This window comes from Hoplias malabaricus, chromosome 3 (assembly GCF_029633855.1).
Source record: "Hoplias malabaricus isolate fHopMal1 chromosome 3, fHopMal1.hap1, whole genome shotgun sequence".
Classification (NCBI taxonomy): Eukaryota; Metazoa; Chordata; class Actinopteri; order Characiformes; family Erythrinidae; genus Hoplias; species Hoplias malabaricus.
In genome coordinates, this window is record NC_089802.1 from 32,610,662 (window position 1) to 32,636,177 (window position 25,516).

A 25,516-nucleotide genomic window follows, 5' to 3' on the forward strand; every position below is an offset into this window, starting at 1 on the left:
ATGAATAAAATGTTAGACCATTTTCAAAAGAATAAAATAAATAAATCACAATTATTTTGTGCAACCTTTATATTTAAACGTTCACAGTCAAGTTAGTCACATTAATAGGGAAGTAAATCAATGCCCAGCCTTTTTAACATTTAAAAAAAATAATAATAAAAAAATAAAACAGGATTGCTCTCTGGCATTTAATGAGAAAAATAAAATGCCACAATGTGGAAGAGTTAGGTGTCTTAGGAGAACTTGAAAACCACTGTAAGTGGAATTCAGTTGGTCGGAACTATCTGCACAGATAGCTTAGGCCACTTGGAGATAATATAAACCACATATCTCTGAATAACTCAGAAGACTGAGTACTACTGACACAACATCAACCACCCACACCTCCATACACAAAAATCCCACCTTCTGAGCCCCACGTGCACAGGCAGATGCACGAGAACCTGGGGGTTGGTTGACATCTGTGCAAATGCAGAGAAATTGTCCAGCTGGTCTGTAACCCATATAGAAAATACCAGCAATCACAAAATACAACTCAAATTCCAGTGTTTGTTCGATAACAGCTTTCTGTGAAAAGGAATTTAACTGTAACAAACAAACAAAGTTTGTTTTCCACATCTTAGTGAGTCATTGGCATAAGCACAAAATGTGCCATTGTTAACAAACTTCCTGCATAGTACGTTATGAAGAGATGAATAAATAGATGTAAAATTGTTCACATGATTGTCATTAAAAACTTCATTATAGCATTGAGAACCATGAGAGAAAGTTAAGGCCACAAAACATGAAAAATTATTTAAAACGTTATACATGCTGAAAAACTGAACTGCGCAAAATTCATTATAATGTAGTGATAAGGCTCCTTTTCAAAAATGGCAGCATGAGAGTCGTCTCTAAAGAGACGATGTGTGCGTGCATCCTTCATAAAAATTGCATAAAACCATTTTTTTTAAAAAATACGTACCCTGTTTAAGGAATACCTTGTACTGGCAAGATTCTAAAGGTTATGTTTCCAAGACATTCACAATCTGAGGTAGTTTCACATTTAAAAGAGTTCAGAAGAATAAAATAATAATGGACAGAGAAATAAACAACAGTGCAAGCTCTGTCAGTGCAAAGTCTTTGGTCAATATTGCCATACATTCATTTGTCTCTGCAAGTCAGTCATACTGAGGTAGATTCTTACAGCTGTATAGATTTTGAGATTGAATTCCTGACATACGTCCTTTGAATGTTTTTTAAGGGACAAAAACACTGGCCATAAATCTGGAATGTCAAAGCTGTGCATCATCATAGTTCATGTCGTTAGGGGGGAAGAAACCGCCATACTCTGTCCCATCTTGGTGTGAATACTTTTAAAGGAAGCAGTTCATTAGCATTAGCACTGTGGATACCTGCTGAGTGCAGGTCCATTTTGCAATGAATACTGACTTGGGGGAGGATGAACAGTCTGATTTGTAGCACCAAGGACATCAAACACACTTTTATTGGGTGGAACTGACTGCAACATACTGTCCAAGTCCATTAAGAGAGGCGGGGCTTGAAATGAGACCCGCCCACTCGGTAGAAGAGGCCAGTAAGCATGGCTGCTGAAGTGATTAGGCGTGCTGTGAGGGCCTCCATAGCCATAGAATGGGATACCTCCAAGTGGCATGAATGGATTTCCATTAAACCGCATGCTAGGGGGCGCTACTGCGTTGGGAGGGGTGTATTTCGCATAAGATGTTGGAAGCTCCCAAGGAGGTGCAGAGCCGCGTTTTGCGGTTTTGTTTGGCGGTGGACAGGATTCGTCGTAGGCATCAGAGCCTGGCTCTCCATCACTTCCTCGCTTACCGATTCGTGAAAAGCCTCTCCAATCATCATCAGACGAGGAGGAAGCAGGACTAACAGAGCTAGCCGAAGCACTCCGATTGGACGATGAGTACCGTGGACATGGCGGGGATATAGGATGGCAGTGAGGGGGGAGTTCTAAACCCCAGCCATCTCTAGCCCTAATCCCATCTCCAACAGAGCTAGGTGGCCTAAAGCTGTGAAGAAGCGAATCAATAGCAAAAGAAGAATCCAGTTTGGGGCGGTAAGGGTCTTCTGGAGGAGGAGGAGGAGGAGGAGGAGGAGTGTGACGAGTGGGAACCTGAGCCAGCGGCGGTTCAGGCAGGAGAGTTTCAGGTTTATGAGCGTGTCCTTGAAGAATGTATGGGGCAAGGTCCTGGGCGAAAATGGTCTCATCCTGACGAGACACAGCAGTGTTCTGTCGCTTCAGTAACTCCAGAGGGACCCTGCTAACTTCCACGGCCCAAAAGTTACCTTTGCCTTGAGGTTTTCCAGGATCTTTCAGCACCTGGCAAAGGAGAGGGAGAGAGAGAGGGGGGCAGGCATAGAAAGCGTCAGTTGGTGGAAAAGATAAGATATCCAAAGTTAAGTAGTGCCAGGGTACTCAGATTTATTTTTACTTGTACAAAAGGACAAAAATATTGCAACACTTTCTACTAAAACACTTAAGGTCAGTGGAACTGTGAAAATCTTGACATACCTTGACAAAGCAGTCATATGAAGACAAGTTGTGACGAACTGAATCTCTCCAACCTTTGTAGTTGCCTTTGAAGAAAGGAAAGAGAGTGCTGATCTCCTTCAGGATCTGAGGAGGGAAAATTACATTTTACTCATATAAAGTTATAAGCGCACCATATACAGTACTGGTCATCTATGATTAGAAAATTGAAGGGGGAAATATCTCCTACTTACATCACCATCGGAATTACCAATCAATCAAAGCTCATGGAAGTCCACACAAATTTATTTTTATTTAATGCATAACAATAAAAAAAAAAAAAGAAAAAAAAAGTGTCCAGTCCTAAGGGAAGGCTAGAACTTCTAACATACTATTTTATATATATATATATATATATATATATAAACCATAACATATGTTCACATGTATGTCATGGGTTCATGCTGAATAAAGTTCAGAAAGTGTTTCTTTGAACAAGGATCTCTATTACTCTTTATATACAGAAAATCAGTATAATATCAACATTTCCACTAACTACACAAAGATATTTTGACCAAATAATACTAATAAGTAACTGTATCTCCAGTCCTCCCCATTCCTCATTCTTATCACTGTTTTTTCACAGCTGATAACCTCCAGCTCTGGTCTCATTACTCCTAAACTGGACCATGGCTGAAGGATTGATGAACTGGCAAAAAAAAAAAAAAGTTTTATTTATTTATTTCTTTATTGTGATCATTCCCAAAATCTCACAATTACAGTCATCTCTCATTTAAAACAATCCCAATTTTGGTTGGTGTAGCATAGTGGGCAACACTGCTGATTCAAGGCGACCCCAATAAACCAACCACGTTAAACTGATATGAGTCCTTGGGTAAGACTCTTGACATTACAATCACCTGTGTCTGAAACATGATTAGATTTGAGTGTCTGCAAAATACTGTACATTTAAAGGTGCACCAAATAACAGGGCTAGCAATAACCACTAACAAACAATAGTAAATGCACCAAACGAATGTAACCAGATTTCAGTGGAGTCTCACATTTAGTAGCAGAATGTAGATAGAAATTATACTTTATATGAAGGAATATATCCATCTTAACTTTACTTCACCTAACAATATTTGACTTTAAAACACAAGTTCGCTCAGTGATTTTGAATCACAAATTAATTGCCCGTAGTAAATAGATAAGTAAAAGTAACGGAAAACAGCATGAGATTGCCTATGCTAAGTAATTAAAATAAAACATAGTAACTGGTCAGAATATTAGCATACTACAGTTTACCAAATATAACAGTTACTGTATTTATTCTGCTTAAATATACATTACTTTGTGATATTATAGAAATTCTACAGAAAGCATTATTAGTAAATATTTAGTATTCTTTGAGATCATGAACATTGAAAAAAAATTATATTTAAGCGTCACTTTAGTTAAAAGAAAGGCATTTATACAGATTTACTGTAAATTATAAGTAGCTTCCATTATTTTAAAAGTCATTATTTTACCTCAGACAGCGTGAGCTTCTTCTCGGGGGAGTTCTGGATGACCATGGCGATCATGGCCAGGTAAGAGTACGGCGGTTTGGGATACCGCTGGTAGTTTTTCTTCTTCCCCCCGCTGCCGTTCAGGTTCTGGTCCCGGTCCCAGGCACAGAGCTCCCTCTCCATCGACAGGGCTCCGCACTCCGCCAGTCCGCCGAGTGTGCGCCTCTGCTCGGCGTGGCCGAAGTCGCGGAGCTGCGGTCCCGGGGTTGGGGCAGGCAGGCGCTTTGTCATGCTGATGAAGCCCGAGTAGGAGCAGCAGGATTCGGCCCTCTGCCCCCGCCGCACTCAGCTCAGCTCTGTTTGAGCAGCAAACAATTAACAGTTTCATGTAAAGTCCCGCTGTGGTGATGGAGGGCCATCGGCGCTCAGTGATCACCATTACACAGGGGAGGGGAGGGGAGAGGGGGGAGAGGGGGGGGGGGGGGGGGTGTGAAAATAGCCCCGAGTGCGGAGCTGAAACTATGCTAACTTTCTCCTAAAGCACGCCCTTGTGCCCCCGCGCTCCTCTTTACTTTATCTTCTATATACGCTTCCTCCGAGAGAGAGAGAGACTTGTACAGTGTGGGATAAAAGCAGGGCTGATTTAAACGAATTAAAATTGGTTAAAAGAAAAACGACAAACGACCTGTTTTGTGTTGTGATATTAAATTCACCACAGACGACATTTTCTGTTCACTTAGTATGTGGACTCCATTTTATGCTAATTCAGTTGTGTTGCAGAAATGTGAGGTAAATTCTGTAGAAGTGTCTTCTCTGTAAGTGAATAAGACTTAAAAATAAAGCAACAAACCAAGCACAATTGTCAAACAGGTCAAAAATTTTGCACCCATCACAAAGTCAGCCCCAAAGAAACACTGCTCAGAAGAAACGAGATCTTAATGTTTTTATATTTTATGCATTGTTGACGGATTTCTGTATTCTGTGATTATCCTAAGCAGCCACCGAGATGAGCGAGGGAAATATAAGTGCATATGTCAACTTCTGAAGATAAACATGGAAAAAGCCTGAGTTGTTCTGCACTGAAGGAGTGCTGATAGTGGTCCACAACACAGAATAAAGCTACCCACAAAAAGGGTGAGCTCTCAGGCCTTTCATATAGACATATTATTCCAATTAGATTGATACTCATTGGTCAGAAGCTATTGTATTAGAAAAAGGGATTCAGAACTCTTTAGATGACTTCTCACCTCTGAGGTTGTATATGGGTCTTGACCATATTTTTTTTATACTGCCATGAAATGAAGTATTTTGTATGGTGTGGTCGGATATTTAATGCACATATTTGAAAAGGAATACAAAATATTACTGCATAGACTTGGCACCCTGTCCACCGTGTGTTCCTGCCGTGAGACCAGTGATTCCAGGTAGGCCCTGGACCCACTGTGACCCTGACCTAGATAAAAAGGTTACAGATGGTAGAGGAATGAATGAAATAATAAATATATAAATAAACAAACCTTGGTATCAACAGACATTTGCTTTAAACTATGTATAAATAGATAGGACAGCTGTGTACATTTGATATTGGAAGCCAGTATTTGATCAGCCATCTATTTTGTACTCTGGTAGAGTGAAATGTTTAGGCGAAACTGCTAATGTACTAAAGAAAAACTACAGTCACAGTTTTGTACTTTTTATACACATTTATGTATCTATGTTGGCAAAAGTAAACATGAAAAATATTGGCTACTGCCAACAGCTCCCTGTTTTTATAAACTGATTTATGGGATTTTAACAGCACTAAAATAGCACTATAATAATCATCATTATCACCATCATCAACAGAAGCAGGGAATATCAGTCTCACAACAGTGGTTAAATAAGCTTTCTGAATTATCTGAAGGTTTACCTTCCTGATCATTTGATGCCAATTAAAACCTTATCTACAGTTTGCATTCCAAGTTTAGTTTACTATAATAAACCCCAGGGTACATTAAGAACCACCAAGCCCCTTTCTCCCCAGGGGCCACTACCCCCCTCCAGTTCCCCTGCATTTGGAAGGGAGTGTGCTTATAGTAAGCACAGATAACTATTGAGATGTACCAAAGTCACACCAGCAGAAGACTCGTCGGCTCCTGGAGAGGAGAAGGGGGAGGGGAGGGCTGCTTTCCACAAAAACAAATGAAAAGTGTGACAGAAACTCTCGACAGGCTGGGGAGTCGTCCAGTGGAAAAAATACAGGACAGTGGTTCTCTCATGCTGGGGCTTGTTCCATTCAATATACAAAACAGTAATATACATACAGTAGTGCTGCTAATAAACATATGTCACTCACATTTGGAGATTAACACCTGCCCCTTGTCAAAAAATGTCATTCTCACAGTAATTATCACTTAATAAATCAACAACCTAGGTAGAGTGAATTGTACGATATGTATATTGGGCATAATGCTGATTCTGTACACAGAAACACAATGTATATTTTAATGAACACAATCACTTATTGGGGTAGTATTAACCTTAAGAATATGTCTACACTATCTATAATTACAGAACCAAATTCTGATTTACTGTCCACTAATACAGTCCATCTACTTCGAAAATGTGTAAACCAAAGGCACACATGCCCCACTCCTTTGGGAAAGTGAATGTAAACCTTTTAAAAACTCACCTAAGATGCACAATTAGACCTTAAAACCATGCAAAACTATGTACAGCAATGTTGTCCTATGGGGCCATATATATATATGTACCTGGAAAATAAAATGATTTACAGGCTACATATTGATGTGCAGCTCTTAACAAATATAATAAAACAATGTAAATAGATAACAGAGAGTTGAGTTACTCCTTTCCTGTGCATGTGCCTTGTATGAGATTTCAAGGCTGTATTCAAATGTATTTTAAATGAATAGGTAATGATTAGGCTGTCTAACAATGGTCATTAATAGGCCCAATTTGTCAACCAATTAAAAGCATCACTGATTCTTCCACAAACTTTTCTGATGACTTGTTTTTATTATGATGACTAATGCTGAATTAGCACCAAAAGCGGTGTCCACATCTTACTCCTAGTACATGGAGTTTCACTGCGCTGCAGAGTCATTTGGTTTAAAGCTAAACTGTTTGCGTATTCATTGGTGAATTATGCATGTTTTACACAAAAAAGAATTCCAGTCCATCAGCTTTTGGAAAACTACTGGGTTATTAATTTTCTCTTATTGAACTTGGCTTATTGATGCTATTAGACATATTTATCATTTAACCCTTCACTCTTAAACCTTTTGGAACCATATGGTTCTTTAAAAATTCTTTAGAACATTCAAGCGACCACCACCAATGCACCAATGTAGCCAACGAACACCAGCGCGCTCATCACACATCAGCTGATTGGTAGAGTGGTGACGACTTAAGGCAGGAACACATTCTGGACAGTGCACCACTCCAACCAAAGGCATCTCATACACACATTTCACAAATCCAATCCACCAGCCATTTGTTTTTGGTTTATGGGAGGAGACTTACACAGACAAGGGGGGAAAACCCAAACTCATCACAGAAAGTGACCTGTGGCAAAGACTAAGACCATGAAGTCCTGTGAAAGCAACACTACCTGCAGCATCAACACAGCATGTATTCCTTCATCTTTAACTGCTTCATTAGATTCAGGGTTCACAGTGCATCTGGAGCCTATCTGGCATAACGGCGCAAGGCAGGTAGCTACACACCCTGTACAAGGCACCAATCCCTCACAGGGCCAAAATAATCTCCTACTCCCAAACAAAGAGATACCTATTTATTCACCCCCTCACATTTGGACAGACCCACAGGAGGAGACAAAGTATCAGGACAGGGAGCCATTCTGGGGGCACATATTCTAGAATATGCATGACAGGCCTTGGACATCTGGGGTGAAGATGGCTGTCTTTTGTGCTGGATAATGTAGTGCTAATGTGGTGGACCCTTACCTCTCAGCGAGACAGTGAAAACAAGTTGGATTAGGAGCCTAGTTGACGACCCTGCAACCCAGGGGGTCCCGTTTTACATGAACAGAAAGAAAACACAATGGGGGCGACTGAAATCTACACCTTATGGCTTCAGGGGTTATAGGCTTGTGGAGTGAATCGCCGGGAGACAAGTGTGTGGATAGATACCACAGTTTGAGATATTTCCGTATCTGTATTCAAGTCCATTATAAACAAACCTTTTCACGAATATTTCTGATTTGTTTTGCTTGTAAAGGTTGTTAAAGGGACCATTGAAGTGAGAATTTATTAGTAACTTATGAGTACGGATATTATTAATGTGGACTAATGTTACTCTGAACAAACCGGCTTCTCTCCGGGGAAACTAGTTTACTGCTATCTACTTTTTTGAAACCAAAGACCAAAAAAAGTATTTTTGGACCCACGTTGCTTGCTTTCTTGTTAAATTACCTGCATATATATCTCCACAGCTCGTTTTGACCTTGGTATCGTCGAATAAATGACAACTGTCACCATAAAACCCCGATAAACACGAAAAAATAGCTCAGTTTTCTTTCTGTAACGTTTGTAAACGGTGCGTTGAAACCGAGTCGGGGATTGAGAGACCACGCCCCCCACCTGCAGCACTCGGAATCATTAGACACCAGCTCGAACTCTGATTGGTCAAAACAACTGAAGCAGTCATCTCTCTGTAGATCAGTGAGGCTTCATACTTCCTAAGATAGTGCACTAAGTAGGTCGTGAAATAACGACTTCTCCGCCCCAAACTCTGACTTATATATTGTAAAGCCACCTCTAGCAAGCCACATGCTGCGTGACTCATTTTCTAACATTTATAGCATAGACAGTCATTATTTCCTGACATACACAGTGCACTAAATAGGCCTTAGAGAGTGAGCTGAGATTCAGCCTCTGTAGTTTTTCTCAGACTTCTTTTTTCTTTTTTTCTTTGGTTTAATATATTAATATATATTAAGATACATTGTTGGTTGAACGTTTGAGAGCTTCTGTTTGTCAATAAAAGTTTGGCATATGAAATGATAAAGTTTACAATTATCAGTTTTGTTATATGACCCACCACGACCCTGAATTGGATATGGATATATATATTCAAATCAACCTGGAGGTTGTGACTGTCTGTGAGGAGCGTGGTGTGTTCTCCCTGTGTCTGCGTGGGTTTCCTCCGGGTGACTGTCTGTGAGGAGTGTGGTGTGTTCTCCCTGTGTCTGCGTGGGTTTCCCCCGGGTGACTGTCTGTGAGGAGTGTGGTGTGTTCTCCCTGTGTCTGCATGGGTTTCCCCCGGGTGCTTCGGTTTCCTCTCACGGTCCAAAAACACACGTTGGTAGGTGGATTGGCGACTCATAAAGTGTCCGTAGGTGTGAGTGTGTGAATGTTTAAGTGTGTGTCACCCTGTGCAGGACTGGCGCCCCCTCCAGGGTTTATTCCCGCCTTGCACCCAATGATTCCAGGTAGGCTCTGGACCCACTGCGACCCTGAACTGGATAAGCGGTTACAGATAATGAATGAATGAATGAACGAATTTCCACGCACACACACACACCCACACACACACACACACACACACACACACATATTATAACTACAAATGATAGCTTCAGGATTAAAAACGTGAGTGCCTATGTGAAGCAATACTCTGTCAGAAACTTCACACTGAAGAAAAAAAAAAAAGGTCCATCACCCTCCACTTATTTATTTATTTATTTGTTTGTTTATGGGAGAAATATATATTTTTAATCATCGCATATGTAAATAAAACTATATGTACTATATATAGATATTGTTATGATTATATATAGATATAGATATGATATTATGTGCCACACATTTTAATACTTAAAGGTTAATATTTATTTTTTAGTATGAACTCCACAGGAGGGGTTGTTCTCTCTGCCTTGGCCACATCATTATTTATTTGAGACAGAGCACAGTATATAGGAGCATGATTTGATGCTTAGGCATATTGGGATGCCACATTCAGAAGGGAGATTCTCCCCTAAAAGGAAAGTGTAGTTCAAGACTAAGCTTAATACCTTTCTGGGAAATTAATCATTAATTAATAAATGAATAAAATCCAGTGTGATCAATGAAAACTCTGGACAGGTAGCTGTATGCTCAAAGGAATGGGTTACATACTCGAACACACACACACACATGCACAATACTCACTGGCCTTATGCGTTAAGCCCGGCTCAGCTGAACAAGCCCCCTGTGGACCCTGAGACGTAAAGGTGAAAGGTCTGTGGACCCTGCTGAGAATGGCAGAATGAGCCCTATGTTGTGTGCTACCATCACTGATTTACTCTTAGTTTTCTTTCAGTGCTAGCAGACATCATCTAAGCACAGATCATCCTCTGGCCAATCGAACCCAAGAAGTACAATTCCTTTAGGGACAATGGAGGTGGAAATAAGCTGAAATGCCAAGAGAATGCCTCTTATATGTGGCTTCACATGACTTTTAATTAAAACTAGCCCCAAATAAAAAATAAGTCATTGCTTTTTGGTGATTTGTTATATGAAATCACATGTACCAAACAGTTCCTGGCTATAGCTTAAATTAAGACACACATAATAAATATCTTTTTTGACAGTAATAATGAAAGCTGTTACAAATATCAAAGGTATGGTCCCAGAGATATGTATATAACAATCTAATCTTGGGGAAACTAAGGGAAATGACCTCTGGACGACATGAAACGGACCTCTGAGACTGTAAAACAGGACGTTTTATTTCCAGTGTCTCTCTGCAGAATGTCACTGCAGTAACAGGGCACCGTGCTTCAGTAATCTCCAGATTAAAGGGTTATCACTGACCAGGGGCTGGACATCGTCCTGAGAGTAGAGAGGGGGGAGAAACAAAGTGCAAGGCTTTCGGTACTGTACTTACGCACAGTTAGATAAAGACCATCTGTAATTTATTGGTTACTTTGTACATGAGCACATTCATTGTTCTACGCTACTCATTGTAGTTTGTACAGACTTATTATTCTGTAAATGTATAGCTTTTTTAAAACCTGTATGTGGTTTGTTAGTCCAATCAGGCAAATGTAGACAAGAACCATATTTTTTTATTATTGTTTTATGCTTCTCAGCTATATTCAAAATAAGGCCTAGTGTTGCTTTAAATGTTGGCCACACAGGGACAGTGATAGGATAGTAAGATATATATATTTGCCTGGATTTCACATAACTCATGTATCAACCCACTCGGAACCCATTCCTCTACACCTTGTTGGACATCGTGTGTGTTTCCTCGTTGTTGTGGCACCCCCTGGCGGATGGCTGTGTGACAGCGGCGGTGGTTCCTCCTCGTTCCTCTGGTTGTTATGGAGAAGCTTTTCTCCCGCAGCGCACTTTACACACACACCGGAGCAGAACAGGACACGACTATCAGAAAACAGGACACGAATTCACCTCTACAGCTCCTTTACACAGGTCTGACACCTACACACTTACTCTGTTTCTGATATTTTAAATCCTCTGGGTGTGTAAAGTTGTGTATGCGCGGTGCGGTTTAGCGTCAGTTCACGCTCTGTTAACGTTAACAGGTTTCTGTCGTGCTAACGTTTTAGCCCCGGCTTGTCTTTCGTGTCGTAACTTAGTCGTTTGGTTTTTCCCAGGTTCAAAACACGGTGTTTTACACCAGGCCTTGTTTTAAGGTGGATATACCTAGTCAGAAACGCACATGTAACGTTTATATTTTCTAGTCCTGCTGAGAGGCTTTAAAGTTGTTAACAGTAAAAAAGAGGGCTAACGTTGGCGCTGAGGTAATTTAACATGGGCAAGGAAAGAGTTAAGGAATACTGTTAAGCTCTTGTATTTCTAGAAGACATTTTAAATGTTTATGAATACGTTAAAACTCTACGTCGACGTTAAAACCTGCTTTTTCGGTTCATAGAGCTGCTGGTCTTGCAGCGTTTCCTGACCTACACTGCTGTGTGAAAGTCAGAGACCACCTTTCATTTACTCAAGACCATTTGACACCTTAAGCACAGTTTATTACTTTTAGGTGATGCTTTTACACCTAAGGGTTAAGTCAAAGAAAATAAGCGAAAGAAGTGACAAATAATTTGTTTGAAAAGATATTACAGACAGTGGGACTCCTAACAACCGTGCAAGAGCTGAGTGTATTTAGCTTAAGCCCAAATTTAAGCCTGTTTTAATAGGAGAACATCTGATGTACATTCCTGTTTCACAGTCCTCAAGTTTCCTGGCTTAATGAGAAACCATTCTCTGTGAAATACCTCAAAAACTGTCCCCATAATATAAGCAGCACTTAAAGCAGGTATTAAACATTGAAAAGTGTTTATTTTCATTCCTCTGGTGTGAGAGGACAGCTCTACATCGTGGGTCTGAAATGGTGTGGCTCTCTCGAGAAGCCGTTAATGAGAAAAGGAAATAGACACAAAAGGGTATTTTGTAGGCTATTTGCAAATCAAAGAGGCTGTTGGTTCTCAAAGTGATGAACTGACAGCACAAGAGAATCGCTGATAGGGTTCTTCTTCTCTTTTGATGGTATGTTAAATAAATGAGACGGGACTTTTGACTTTTCTGGCTTCTGGTGGTAAGTACGCTAGCCCTATCTCTATGAGGGCAAACAAGGCAGAACATAATGTTCTCGTATATCAACTGATTTTAGAGTCCTTTGCTCTTAGTTATAAAGGACCTCACAATCTTCCTGATAGCAAGCAGTTCTCACTCTCAGAAAAATGCTTACGTCGTCCTGTCCTGTTTCTGAATGACTTCTCCAGATGATGTAATAAACCACCGTAATCAAAGGGGTTTGCTCATCTGCCAAATTTTATACGTCCAGGGCTGTAAAAATGAAGAAATAAATGTCAGTTCCGAGACACACACACACACACACACACACACAGTTAAGTCTGTGATATATAAACACTCATTATCTCAGATTCAGCAGATTAGTGAAGCTGCAACACAGTGTTTCTTTACACCAACTACAAAAACCTCTCTATGCTCTATTTTAAGTTGGAGGTTTCCTTTTCCTTATGCGTTGTTATGGTTAAGTAAACCTGAATGATTAATGTAGGCGTACGGTACGTGAGCCTTTGTTTGCAGCCACTTTCCATCTTAAGTTCACCTTTTGGATTTGATACGAACTTGAAAGGATAGAAAAACATAAACACTGCAGTCAATCTTGAAGAATGTCTTGTCAACAGCGTTAGCCTCCTTAAAGGTGAGTGTTTATGCTGGTCCTCAGGCTGTTGGACTTCATTTTACTTACGTCTGCCTGTCTTCTGTCCTCCTTCCCTGCCCCCCTGACTCATTTCCTCCCTTGCAATTTTTTTCATCTTCCTCTCATTCCTCCTTTTCCTCTCGTGTAGCTTGTTGTAGGTTGCAGGCCTGGTAATCCCAGTTATGAATAATTTTCCTTGAAATTCACAGGTTGCTAGAGTTAGAGTAAAGCTGTTAGTCTCTGCAAAATTTCTAAGCCTCTGTTTGCCCAGGTTTACATATATAATAGCGTTGTTTAATCTTGATGATGTGCCACAAACTAAGTTTTTACCAATAGCTTATTTAAATAAATGTATACTAATGCAGTTAATAGTTATATACTCAAATTCAGAACTGCTGCCCATGAGGGTGTGTTATATCACAGCATGACTGACAGCAGGGCAAAAAAAAGAACCCAGCATTAGGAATTTGGTTGAGAGATATTGCCATTATGCTAAATATGATAAATATCAGAGACATCATTAATGCCCCTTAGAAATCTTTAGCTACTTCATTATCTCCAAAAGCTGAAAAAAAGGCTTCTTTACATCAGAATATATCAGAAGAGCACCACTGTCAGACTGCCAAGGGCAATATGATTGACTTTAGAGTTAGATGCCAGCCTTTGGTCTGTGAAGACTGTGGAAAATAGTCAGTAAAAAAAGGCATTTCATTGATTGAGGTAGGTGATGTACACAGATGGCATGTAAAAACTTGGCTAACTCCTACCCTCCTCCAAAAGGTACATGCAGCAGTAGGTTCGGTTCTGTATTGCTGAGCCCAGAGTAACACGACAGAGGTTTATGTATTTTAATAAAATTAAGGGTTTCAGCTGTTTTAATCATGGTGTTTAGCAAAGCTAGCATTGTAGCCTAACCTCCTGCTGCTGTATGATAGTTGCCTTTAAACTCCAAGTCATCATTTTTCCAAAGTATGCCAACATTCACCAAAAACAGAAAGCATGGCAAGATACTATGTGTTACAAAATGTAAAAATAGAGGCAAAAGTCTGTAGATCTGACTTAAAATAATATCTCTATGATGTTTAGAATACATTTCCTGTAAGGCAGAGTGAGAGAGCTAGACCTAAGCTAATGTAACAATATGCCCTTTCACACATGCAAAAGTGTTCATAGGTATTTGAAAGTATTTAGGTTTCCAAGGAATGAAGTTTGGAAGTCGGGATGCTAACAGATAATTGAATGTGAAAAAGGGTCTTATCGTGATAATTCCATGGAAGATAATAATTTGTCTAAATTTACATTATCCTCTATGCTCATTCCTAGTAATTCGTTGCGGAAGGTAAGGGATCTGGCCTATTTAAAAGACATTAGTGTAGGTGTGTCACCTTTAGTCAACGTGCGCTGTATTAAAGTAATTATAATACAGCTCACACAGGTTTAACCTGCCAGAGCAAACTGAGCCAGTTATTATTGATAAATATCATAAATAATTTAGTTGTTATTGCTGTAATTGTTATTTTATTGATTACATTATGATGACAGCTGTAGTCAAAGATCAGTTCAGGCTTCAAGTGAATACTTTCCCACAGACCTAAAGCCATTAGAGCTTAGGGTAAAGTCATTTTTGGGGGATTTGAATCCATTAATCCACCAGTTTTTACTCAATAACTAACACAACATCTGAGGATTCTGATATACACATTTCAAAATAAGTTAGAGATTTAGGTCTTTGTCCTTTCTGCTGATTGAGTGGTTTAAATGCTATGCTGGTTTTATCAGCTATCTTTCAGATATGTGTGACTTAAACCATTACCCGATGACCTACAGAACAATAATAACTTGGACAACTTAACACCGTCCAACTGTATCATCTTTTAGTTTCAAACATTTCCAAATACAGCTCTTTTTAGATTGTGTCAGTTTGCTTAGGCGTGAGGCGAAATATCAGCTGCTTGTGTCGCCACATTCTCTGTTGTCCTACACCCACTTAATCAACCCCTTATCTAAAGAGTACACTCTAATACACACTCAGTCAAACATTTATTTATCCATTATAACACAATGCACACTTAATCAAACACATATTTACAGTATAATAAACAGACAAAGAAATGTAAAATCATATAGTGATATTCACGGGGGGTGCATGCACAGCACTGCACAAACAAGAGACCACTGTTTAATTTACTTCAAGGAACACTAGATTGTATTTTTATGTTAAAATACACCTGAATCATTGCGATGCTTTTCTGAGCTGTAATTGGGAGAACAGAGGCTCTGTGTTTGCTACTCTGGGCTCATCACTGTAGAAATTGCGCAATGTAACTTTGGGGGGAGGGGAGGACCCCCTCTCCCTTGCCCCTCCCTCTTAATTTCAGGAGAGTGCCTTTTAAACTCCTAACTGGCGGGTGAAAGTTAGTTACGTTTTCAGCATCAAGGAAAACATATTTAAGAGAAACATACACAGAAATATATTATATATAAATATATTATGACAATTATTTAGTGTTTTAGGCACGGTGCTGCAGCAGGTAGTGTCGCAGTCACACAGCTCCAGGGACCGGGAGGTTGTGGGTTCGAGCCCTACTCGGCGTGACTGTCTGTGAGGAGTGTGATGTGTTCTCCCTGTGTCTGTGTGGGTTTCCTCCCACGCTCCAAAAACACACGTTGGTAGGTGGATTGGTGACTCAAAAGCGTTTGTAGGTGAATGTGTGTGTGTGTGTCACCCTGTGAAGGACTGGCGCCCCCTCCAGGGTGTATTCCCGCTTTGCGCCCAATGATTCCAGGTAGGCTCTGGATCCACCACGACCCTGAACTGGATAAGCGCTTGCAGATAATGAATGAATGAATTTTTCCACACTTTTAAAGCTTTCTGACAGGGAGAGACAAATTGTACAAATTTTGCAGCGACCATGAGAACAGTGAGACTTGTGGCCAACATAAGAATATTTGATGAGTATTTTATAAGAGGTTTATCCTAAATATGTAGTGAATAAACAAAAAGGCTTAAGCATCAAGGGACATTTGTTGTTGCCTTTTCACAGTATAGTGAACCAAAGTGAAGATTTTTATCATTCTGTTGCATCCAACCACATTCATCTTCATAAGGCTTTGATCAGTTGGCCCTCTTTTAATTGTCATTCGGATGGCTGAAGATTATAGTGCTGAAACAGCACTCCTGTTGAAAGCTTCAGCCCTGTTTCTGAATACTGTTTCCTGAACTGATTACCCCCAGAATGAGAAAGAGCTTGTAGCGTCTGCCTTTCTGGAAACTGGCCACTTGCTCTACACAACTTCATATTTTCCCAAAACCAAACTCATTGAACTCAACCCTGAACCTTGCAGTTAGTTTCCTTACTGTTGAGATCATTATCTGATTCATATCATAGTGAGGGCATTTATTTTAAGAGGCCAAAATGTGAAATGTCTTTGTTGAGGTCTGGGGTTTGAGGCAGTCAGTCCATTCATCCTTGGACACCTGTAGTTTTTAAATATTTATCATTTGTGTCCATACTTTTTGTTTTTATCATCATGGGCCTTTTTGGCACCTCTAAATTCTTTCAGACCCACTGTGTTGAGTTGTCGTCTTTTGTGAAACTGCTCAGATGTAAGAGCGGAGCTTGACTTTCTTCCCTTCTCTTTCACAGATGAAAGGTTTAATTACTGTTTATCTGATGGAGATAGTCTCGCATGATGATTTGGAATCACATTTTCTCTACAATTTTATTTTGACCCTCTGAACTGCAGTTTTTTTTAAACAGACTTATTTTCCTTTAGATATCTCCTTAACCATAACCGTAACCCTCCTTTATGCAAGGGGATTATCTTCAATCTAATCTCCTAAGAAACTCCTTTTGAAAAATAAACATGTATGTAATGGGCATTTTGACCGGAAATGAAAATCCAGGCTCTGACTGTACAAGAAAACATGTCCATTAAAAAAAAAAAAAAGCTTCATATAACACAGGTAGGAGAGTGTTTTGAAACCCCATTTGTTTTTCCTGTAGAGAAATCCTTCTAATGCTAATGGAAAATTACAAGATCACATTATAACCTCAGGTCCACTTATGTGTTGCTCATTGGTGACTGTTTGCTTTCAGTTGTACTTAGCAGTGTTAGCATTTTTTTTGTCTGAAATGTTCCATTAGAGTCTTAATTAAATATTGCACTCTTCAGTAAACCTTCAGTGATGACAGAAAATCAGCTCAGCCAAAACCTCCCTTGTCATGGTGCCCCAAAAACATGTCACACAAGGTCTGCCTTATTGCAGCACGCACAGAGAGAGGGAGAATGTTGTTCAGTGTTCATTCCTCTGTCTCTTGAACCTCTGCCCAGTAGTTTAATCTCCAGCGAAATATCTGTGGTGGCTCTGTGTGCCGCCCTCAGCTTTAGAATGGTTTAGCGAGCAATTAAAACACAAAGGCCGGTGCAGTGAGGCTGTACGTAGATAAGCCTGGTCATGTGTGCTGTGGGATTTCTCGGGAACTGCCCTGCAATCACTGCAAAAGAGGATGGAGCAAGAGAAAGCGGAGCTAATGTTTTTATTGGCAAGCAGAAGTTTGCAGAGAAACCCAAATGCATGTCCTAGTCAAAGTACTGATAGTGAAAGTACATTTCGGAAACAGTAGCAAGAGTAGAAATGCTTCGGATTTGAAGACTTGCAGCATTCAGAACGTCTTAGAACATCCACCATTAATTCAGAACTAAACGGTCCAAATCAGAAGCCAGCAGATGATGCAGAAAGTCTAGAAATGTTGAGATATCAAACAGTTTAGTACAGAAGTATAAAATGTATATATTATGTATGAAATTACTTTTACAATATGTGTTTTACACAGATGATCCAGACCACGAGTGCACAGCACCCCTAACACTCATGATGTTGAAGGGATGATTACTGAAAAGTAGCTGAATAACACCCACCTCATTCGGCAGCATTAGAGCGTCCCTGCAGCTACATGCCAGTAATTGATGTTTAATCTGATTTAGGAAATATCTGATCTGATGAGGTCCTCTTTGGGATCTAAACTGCAGTTGTAACATCAGAGGGATCTGTATTCCAGTTCGGAAAGCATTTCTAAATCCTGTGCCAAATGTGTATCTAAACAAAAATCTGATATAAAAAGAAAAAACCCTGATTTGTGCTGTACAGCCTGCTTAACTATATATAGTGCATTGCAAAATCTGTGGGGCTGAATGAAAGAATGCAAAGAAGATTTTTCACCATGGAATGCTAACTAAAGGAGTGGTATGGGTGATATCTAGTGGAAAGGAGCCTTTTTTTTATGCTTATTTCACCCTCTAAATATTTAGTCTTTTTTGTTCCTTTGAAACAAGGTTCTTCTGAATAAAACAGTATTTTAGCAGAACGTTGATTTAATTTACAGTAGCATACCCCTACTTTATCTTCATTGTAACGAACTATAGCTCCTTGCATGCAGGCCTCTGGTATTCCTGTGTTCCTGAAAACCTTGATTATCTGGATCATGTTTGTCAGATTAGGTCGTGACTAAATTCTGCCCCAGTTTTTCTCTAATTGCATGGTTTGGCAGTACATAGATCAACCATAACATTAAAATGACCTCCTTGTTTCTACACTCATTGTGTATTTTATCAGCTCCACTGACCACTCTGCATTCTGTAGTTCTACAGTTACAGACTAGTCCATACATTTGTTAGACAACTTTCACCCTGTTTCTCAGTGCTGGATCTATTTTTTTAAAGCGCTGCAGTCACACTGACCTGGTGGTGGCACAGTCGTGTATGTGTGGAATGGATCAGGGACAGAGGGTTGTAATTGTATGTGGGAGAAAAATGGTCAGGTCTAGCTGTGGGAACAGACAGGATTTCAGGGTTTCAAAAGCAATGTAATCACATCAGGTAAACGCTGGCATTTCATGGCTTAAAATCTGGCAAATGTGTAAAACAGAGCTACAGATACTACAATGTAGACACTTCAGGAAGCAGAAAAAAAAACAAAAGGCTTTGTCTTGTTTTAAATTTGCATATCTGTTAAGATTCGGGAACCATGTGGAAAAGCTGTTTTTAGAAATAGGCTAATATTTGTTAAGACACCACAAATTACAGTTATTTATAAAGGCGCTGTTCTGTTTGGTAATATGTCATGCTTTGGGAAGCTTACATGATGCGTGTTTTTGGTAAACAGCAAAATAAGGTTGAGCCAAATGCAAAGTAGGTTTTGTTTAAAAACCAAATAGCAGCCGAGAGTCTCAGAAGCACACTGATAGTTTGAATATTTTCAGATTGTTTTCTCAAGGGCATGCTTCTGGTTACCTTTGGGGAAAAAGTTTCTGTGGTGAAGGTGGTTTTATTTGGAGATGGAGATTATTCCATGTGTCTGTCCCTTTCATTTACGTTCAGGCTAGTGTACCTACTGTTAAGCTGACTCTGACTGTGTATAATGCCTCAGCTTATTCAGTCCTAGCTGTACGTGTGGGGTAAATAGCAGGCAGGGTTTATTCATCTTGGCTCTTCTGTTGGGTTGGAGGTGAGAGAGGTTATGGGTGGAGTTTTGGACTTTACACATAAGAGACATTGAACTAATGACTGTGTATGTGTTGTTGCTACCGGTGTGTCTTTTCCTCTATATATTTAGTCTGTTTCTCTATGTGTGTTTGAATCCCTTGGTTGTGGGAGTGTAAAAATACCTCTTTCACGTCTAGGTACCTGTTCACAGCCTCCGAATTTCATTTTTATTTCCTGGGTTGTGTGAGCCCAAGCCTTCTCTGTATAAACACTGGGCTACAATGGCCACACTGTTTAGTCCAGTTTAGTGCTGGGTAACTTCACCCAGTTGGGTAGGCTGCTGGCAACTGGAGAGTGTGACACTTTCAGTGTTTGTTATTAAAATAAATTGTAAAGTGATATGTATATAAAGGGATATCTGTGTTGATTTTGAATTTAGGAATCAGTTACATGAGTAATGTGACGAATTAAATCATACACTCATTCTTTGGGCAGAAGTAAGTCTCAGGCTACGTTCAAACACAACAGCCCTTTAAAAGTTTTGTATATTTTTGGGATTTTCCAAAAAGATGTAGGCCTTTCACAATTATGATGTGAACTCCTGATAAGAATTATTTAAGCAGACCGCAAGTGCATTATACACTTGTTAGTTTCCACAGTTATGTTTGCAGAAGTTTTTCTTCATACTCCAGTGGGAGTGCATGCCTGTTTGTGCAGCATGTTATTAAATTGTGTCTGTGTGTGTGTGTGTAGTTTGGGTCTAGATTGTTATCATTTTCTTCACCCTGTCATCAAGTGTGTGGTGTTTTAGTGCATGTGGAATTTGATGTTTGAAGTTGCAGTTCTATGACCTTTTGCCTTTGCCAATAGAGAAAGTGAGGTATGTGCCTGTGTATGTTATCTATGTTAATGTAATAGTTGTAAAAGCATTACCTTTGTGGAAGGTCGTGAGTGGGCAGTGACATACATCATGCCCATGAACTGTTGCCTACATACAGATTTGCAGCATTTACCAATTTCCATCGTTGACTACACCCTTGTTTTAATAATTTAAATAATCCTTGTTTTAATAATTTAATCAGAATTAAATATTTTCTAAAAGATCCAGGGTGTGTGTTTTTTTGTCGTGACTAATCTACAGCAGCTTGATTTGGCCAATTACAGACCATATTAGAGCATTTCTCATGATTCATTGCTGAACTGTCACAGTTTAAGGTCAGCCTGTGCCTGTATGGAAGAAATGCTTGTTTACTGTAAACTGGCCTTATTTAACATATACCAATGATGCTGAGTGTTTAAACAAACACAAACAAACACGCATGCTTCACTTTAGAAAACTCAGTGTATAGATAGATAGATGTGATTACCCAGATCAGGTCAGATTTGAATACTTGCCATATTAACCTCATCAGATTTGGTCCTGTATTCTGGTAGTTTTAGGCTAATTCCAGTGCTTTTAGTTACTCCTCTGTCACAGCTGTTGATTTAAAAGCTCACTTAGTGTCAGCAGCTAGTTGGAAAATTGATGTCAGTGGGTTAGTCACACTTCTTCTGAACACACATGAACATGGCATACAGGTGAAAGTTATAGAAGCTAACTAATGGAATAAATGTTAGTAATGGTTAGCTGCAGCTTGTGAAACATGACTGTATTGTTATAGATAAGTATGCATAGGACATTTCTGAACCAGATTGCACCATCAGATTTTTGGCACCTGCTCCATTTATGTGTTGCAATGCAATATGTTGGCCATTTAAAAATATAAGAATGGGCAGAATTTTTTTCACGTCCAGAAAATTAATTGATTGAACAGAAACTAAATTGACTAGTAGGGTTTCTGTTAACTGGTAGAATACGGATCTGTATACTATGCAACCGATATGTATGAAAATTGACTTGGAGCATGAAACTGATCATTCATTGTTAAAATGTCTTCTCTCTTCTATGTAAAGAATTAGTTTGTGATTTTAAAAAGTCTTATTTAGCTTAAGGACTTTGGAATGAAACATGCACATCAAATTAAATAGGATAAATGGAGAAAGGGAAAAAAAAAAGAAAACCCAAAACAACAGTTTACAATATTATACAACAGTTCTGGCTGATGATATTATATTGTTTAGATCATGTTTCCTCAATAACAAGGAAAGTATTATAGCATTCATATTCAATAAGCTTCCTTATTTTTAAGCAAGGGTAGGGAATGGGAGTCAAATTAAAGAGTCGTTTCTTCATTTCTTTGCAAATGTTTAACTCCATTCACACAACAGCAGCAGCAAGCAACTGAGAGTTGCTAAAATATATGAAATTGTAATCGGTTAACTTTATTTAACAGATTCTTTAAAAACTGTGAATGTGAAATTTTATATATATTGGTTGATTAGTATAGAAACTTTTATCTTTTATTACATTTTATTTTTAACTATCGCCCCCCTGCTCTTTCCTACCATAGTTCACATTATGTGCCTCAGTCAGCAGGAGTATCTTTCTGTATGGAGAGAATGTTTAATGTAAGCAGTGTGGGGAATGGAGACAATACAGACTGGTGGTGTAAAAATAGTAGCGCCTGAAGACTGTAACAGTAGCCTCATCTTGATGTAAACAAATGTGTAGCAGTAGGTGGTTGTTAAAGAGAGTAGGTGTAATTCTAGGAGCATGTTAGCATCCAGCCAACTCATGACTTCAGCTTATTCATGACATGGTTTATGAGGCACAGCGTGGTGAGTGGTGGATGAATAACTGTTTTATATCATGTTTAGCATGCTATATAGGTAGATCATTTGCATTCATCTTTTGTTTCCTGATTCATTCTATGCTATGGTGATTTGAAGATATTTTGTGCAATTATATGACTAAAATTATCACATTCCTAGCATCGATGTTAGCTTTCAGGCTTATTTTTTTATTGCCACAATGACATTAACCAGCTGGTGAAACCAACCAATAAGATGCTACTCCAAAATATCCACCATGTAGTTCTTGTTGTCACTGAACACTTTCATCCACCTTTAAGATTCATCATCAAAAGGGAGTTTTCTGATCTTAAAATTGCACAATTTTACTCAAGAGGCAACTACTTAGGGAGTAGACATGTTTACAACAGATGCAGAGATAAGTAAATTCTTCTGTGTTTCTGGATGATGTCAGTTTCAATTGGGCAAGCTTTGTTCATCATGTGCTCATTTTTTCATCACTAGTATTAAGAGGTTTTCAGCAGAACTGTATTTTTTCAAAGGTTGTTTCATTATATTTTTACTTGTGACAGTTCTGTTGTAAAACAAATTGTGAACATATTCAACATATTTGCCTTAAAGTTACGGCTTCCATATCATTGTCATGAGAGAACCAAGCCTCTTACAGTGCTACTCCAGGCTCAGCACTACAGAAACTATGTATCTTTTCAGGGAGGGTAGGAAACCATCCCCACTGGTGATTCTTGATTTCAGGGGAGTGCTGTAAAAGTGAATTATGCTCTGCATCTGTAGGGGGAGCCCAGGGGAAAAAAACGATATATTATCTAGTGTTTCTTTAAGTGGCATCTTGTGGTGAGGTTGCAGATTGCAATCAACTGAATATGTTTTGCTAATATAATACCATTTTAAATGGAGGTTATACTTACACAGCAGTGCCAACACAAAACAAATTTAAATGGACATTCTGTTTGAGCTATATACACAGGACACCTGTAGCCCCAAATGACATAATATTAACACATATAACATAGGTTAACCTCAGATGTTTTCCTGTAGTTCCAGGGAGTGGCAGGGTCAAAGTTTGTCTACATTTTTCAGATGGTATCCAAGATCTGACCCGTAGAGGCAGAGATCGCAGGCCGGAATTGAGCCTCCTAGGTTATATTCATTGCAAGTGAAGTGAAGTGAAGTGAAGTGAAGTGAAGTGAATTCAGAAGGGTGACTCCTTGATGTATGCACCAGTGTGCAAAAGCATTTGGACTCTACCCATGACATCCAGGTTTGTGACGCTATAAGAAGTAAAAATGCAGCTTTGTGTCAAACCTGAGTCTTAAACTGAATCTAATTAATGCATATAAATAATTACCTACAGCTAACCAATCAAGTTTGATGCATTGTTCATATATTTTTCTTTATATCCGAACATCATCGAACAATACTAAAGCTGCTGTTGGAAATATGTGTCAAAAAAGGGCCCAACACATCTAGAATTTCTTCTCTTTTAGATTCTTCAGAGTAGCCCCATTTGCCTTGGTGCTTTACCCGCAGGGTTGAATAAGCTAAACATAAGATCACAGCACACTGAAAAACAAGCATTTTCAAGGGTAGTTTAATAAGCACTTTGATTTATATATAGAGGACGGAACAGTTCTAAATTCTCCCTAACTGATGTCAGAAAGGGAGCAAAATCCAAATGGCTTGTTGATACTCTCTTCTACTCTTCATCTGATCGAGATATTCCAGTCCAGTTCTGTCCCTTTTTAATTAATTCCATTTTGTAGTTACAACTAGAAAGCTGCTCGTCACCTTTTGCTGTTATGAATGGGTCTGTTCTGTTATCATTGTCACATATGTAGATGCTGTAATGATACACCATCACTTGCGTTTTTATTCTTGCTGTATTCCATTTCACCGCATGGGTCTCCTTGACTTGTGGCCGTTTCCATGTTGTCACAGAAACGAAACATACACAAACAATATTTTGTTTTCCAGTCAGAATCAGGTGAGTCCCTGTGTACTCTTTCCTGATTGGCTAAATGTATCGCGGCGTCATACACCATGTGAACACGGCAGAACTTCTCATTGAAATAAACAACATGCGGTGAGAATAAGTGCAAAGCACACAAGCCATAAGGCTATTTTTGAATTCAAATTAAATGTCAGAAGGAGTTTGGCCAGCATTCTGACTAGTCTTAACATTTATTTATTTTAATCATTGTTATTATTATTAATATTTAATATGATGGATTTTGTTGTTGTTATAATAGGGTTGAGTGATGAGGCACTTGAATTTCAGTGCATTTTTATAGTGTATGATAAATGTGCAATGACTAAAAGTAGGACAAGTTTACACGAGAAATTAAACGGACGCATTGGGTTGTGACTCAGCAGAGATGAACCAGTGGCTGAAGGAAAAGATGATGTAAAAGAGGTTTGGTGTGTGTGTGTGTCTGTAAGGCAGGATTACAATGTCAGAAAATAGGTCAGTAGTTCATGTGGGGGTTGACAGGCAATAACTTCAACGTGAATACTAAATCACAGCATTTTTTTCTGTTCTGTAATGTATTTTGATATGAACAGGGAGTATTAGAGAGGTTTATTCTAGCTGACATGATTTCACTAGGGGATTGTGGGAGTAGGAAGTAAAACATGTATTTGTTAATGTTAAGAGGCCTGCCCCAGTGGGATGTACAGATGTAGTGACTAGTAAAATCATCAGTATTTTCTCCCCCTTTTGTAGCTATAACAGCTTCCACACTTCTGGGAAAGCTTTCTAAAATGTTTTAGAGTGTGTATTTGCGAATATTTGCTCCTTCATCTAGAAGAGTCTTTGTGAGATCAGACAATAGTGTTGGATGAGATGGCCTTGCTCACAGTCTCTGTTGTAGATCATTCCAAAGGTGTTTGGGTTTGACTGCAGAGCTCTGTTTGGGATACTCATTTTTATGGACCTTATTTAAGCATTGGGGCACAGTCATGCTGGAACAGAAAAGGGTATTCCCCACTTTGCGGAAAATTGGAAGTATATAAAGGTCCAAAATATCTTGAAGCATTAAAACTTACCTTCATTGAAACTAGACTCATCCGTCAGACTGCCAGATAGAGAAGAGTCACCCCACTGAACACTTTCCACTGCTTG

At 39.2% G+C, this 25,516-nt stretch overlaps 2 protein-coding genes across 5 annotated transcripts in view; one reads left to right on the forward strand and one right to left on the reverse strand.

Annotated features, from left to right (window-relative positions):
• Nucleotides 1–66: 66 nt before the first annotated feature.
• Nucleotides 67–8,571, reverse strand: foxh1 (forkhead box H1). 2 transcript variants are annotated; one of them, XM_066665538.1, is made up of 5 exons: nt 8,436–8,571; nt 7,968–8,018; nt 4,021–4,355; nt 2,531–2,635; nt 67–2,338 (listed from the first exon to the last, which is right to left on the reverse strand). In XM_066665538.1, the coding sequence occupies exons 3-5, from the start codon at nt 4,288–4,290 to the stop codon at nt 1,379–1,381; spliced, it is 1,335 nt and encodes a 444-aa protein (XP_066521635.1). In that variant the 5' UTR covers nt 4,291–4,355; nt 7,968–8,018; nt 8,436–8,571; the 3' UTR covers nt 67–1,378. The 2 variants fall into 2 exon arrangements, with proteins under 2 accessions (XP_066521635.1, XP_066521634.1); XM_066665537.1 differs by lacking the exon at nt 7,968–8,018.
• Nucleotides 8,572–11,225: 2,654 nt separating this feature from the next.
• Nucleotides 11,226–25,516, forward strand: part of ppp1r16a (protein phosphatase 1, regulatory subunit 16A) — a 40,584-nt gene continuing 26,293 nt past the window's right edge. For all 3 annotated transcript variants that reach the window (XM_066664688.1, XM_066664689.1, XM_066664687.1), the window contains exon 1: nt 11,226–11,438. The gene's annotated coding sequence lies outside the window, so the exon portion shown is untranslated. The remainder of the gene's footprint in view (nt 11,439–25,516) is intronic.

What these genes read in the sequence shown, in the direction of transcription:
- foxh1 (XM_066665537.1), bottom strand. Translation starts at nt 4,290, where the DNA reads ATGACAAAGCGCCTGCCTGCCCCAACCCCGGGACCGCAGCTCCGCGAC. An exon ending in AGAAGCTCACGCTGTCTGAG is followed by an intron (nt 2,636 to 4,020) that starts GTAAAATAATGA and finishes TTCCCTCCTCAG; the next exon opens with ATCCTGAAGGAGATCAGCAC. An exon ending in CATATGACTGCTTTGTCAAG is followed by an intron (nt 2,339 to 2,530) that starts GTATGTCAAGAT and finishes CTCCTTTGCCAG; the next exon opens with GTGCTGAAAGATCCTGGAAA.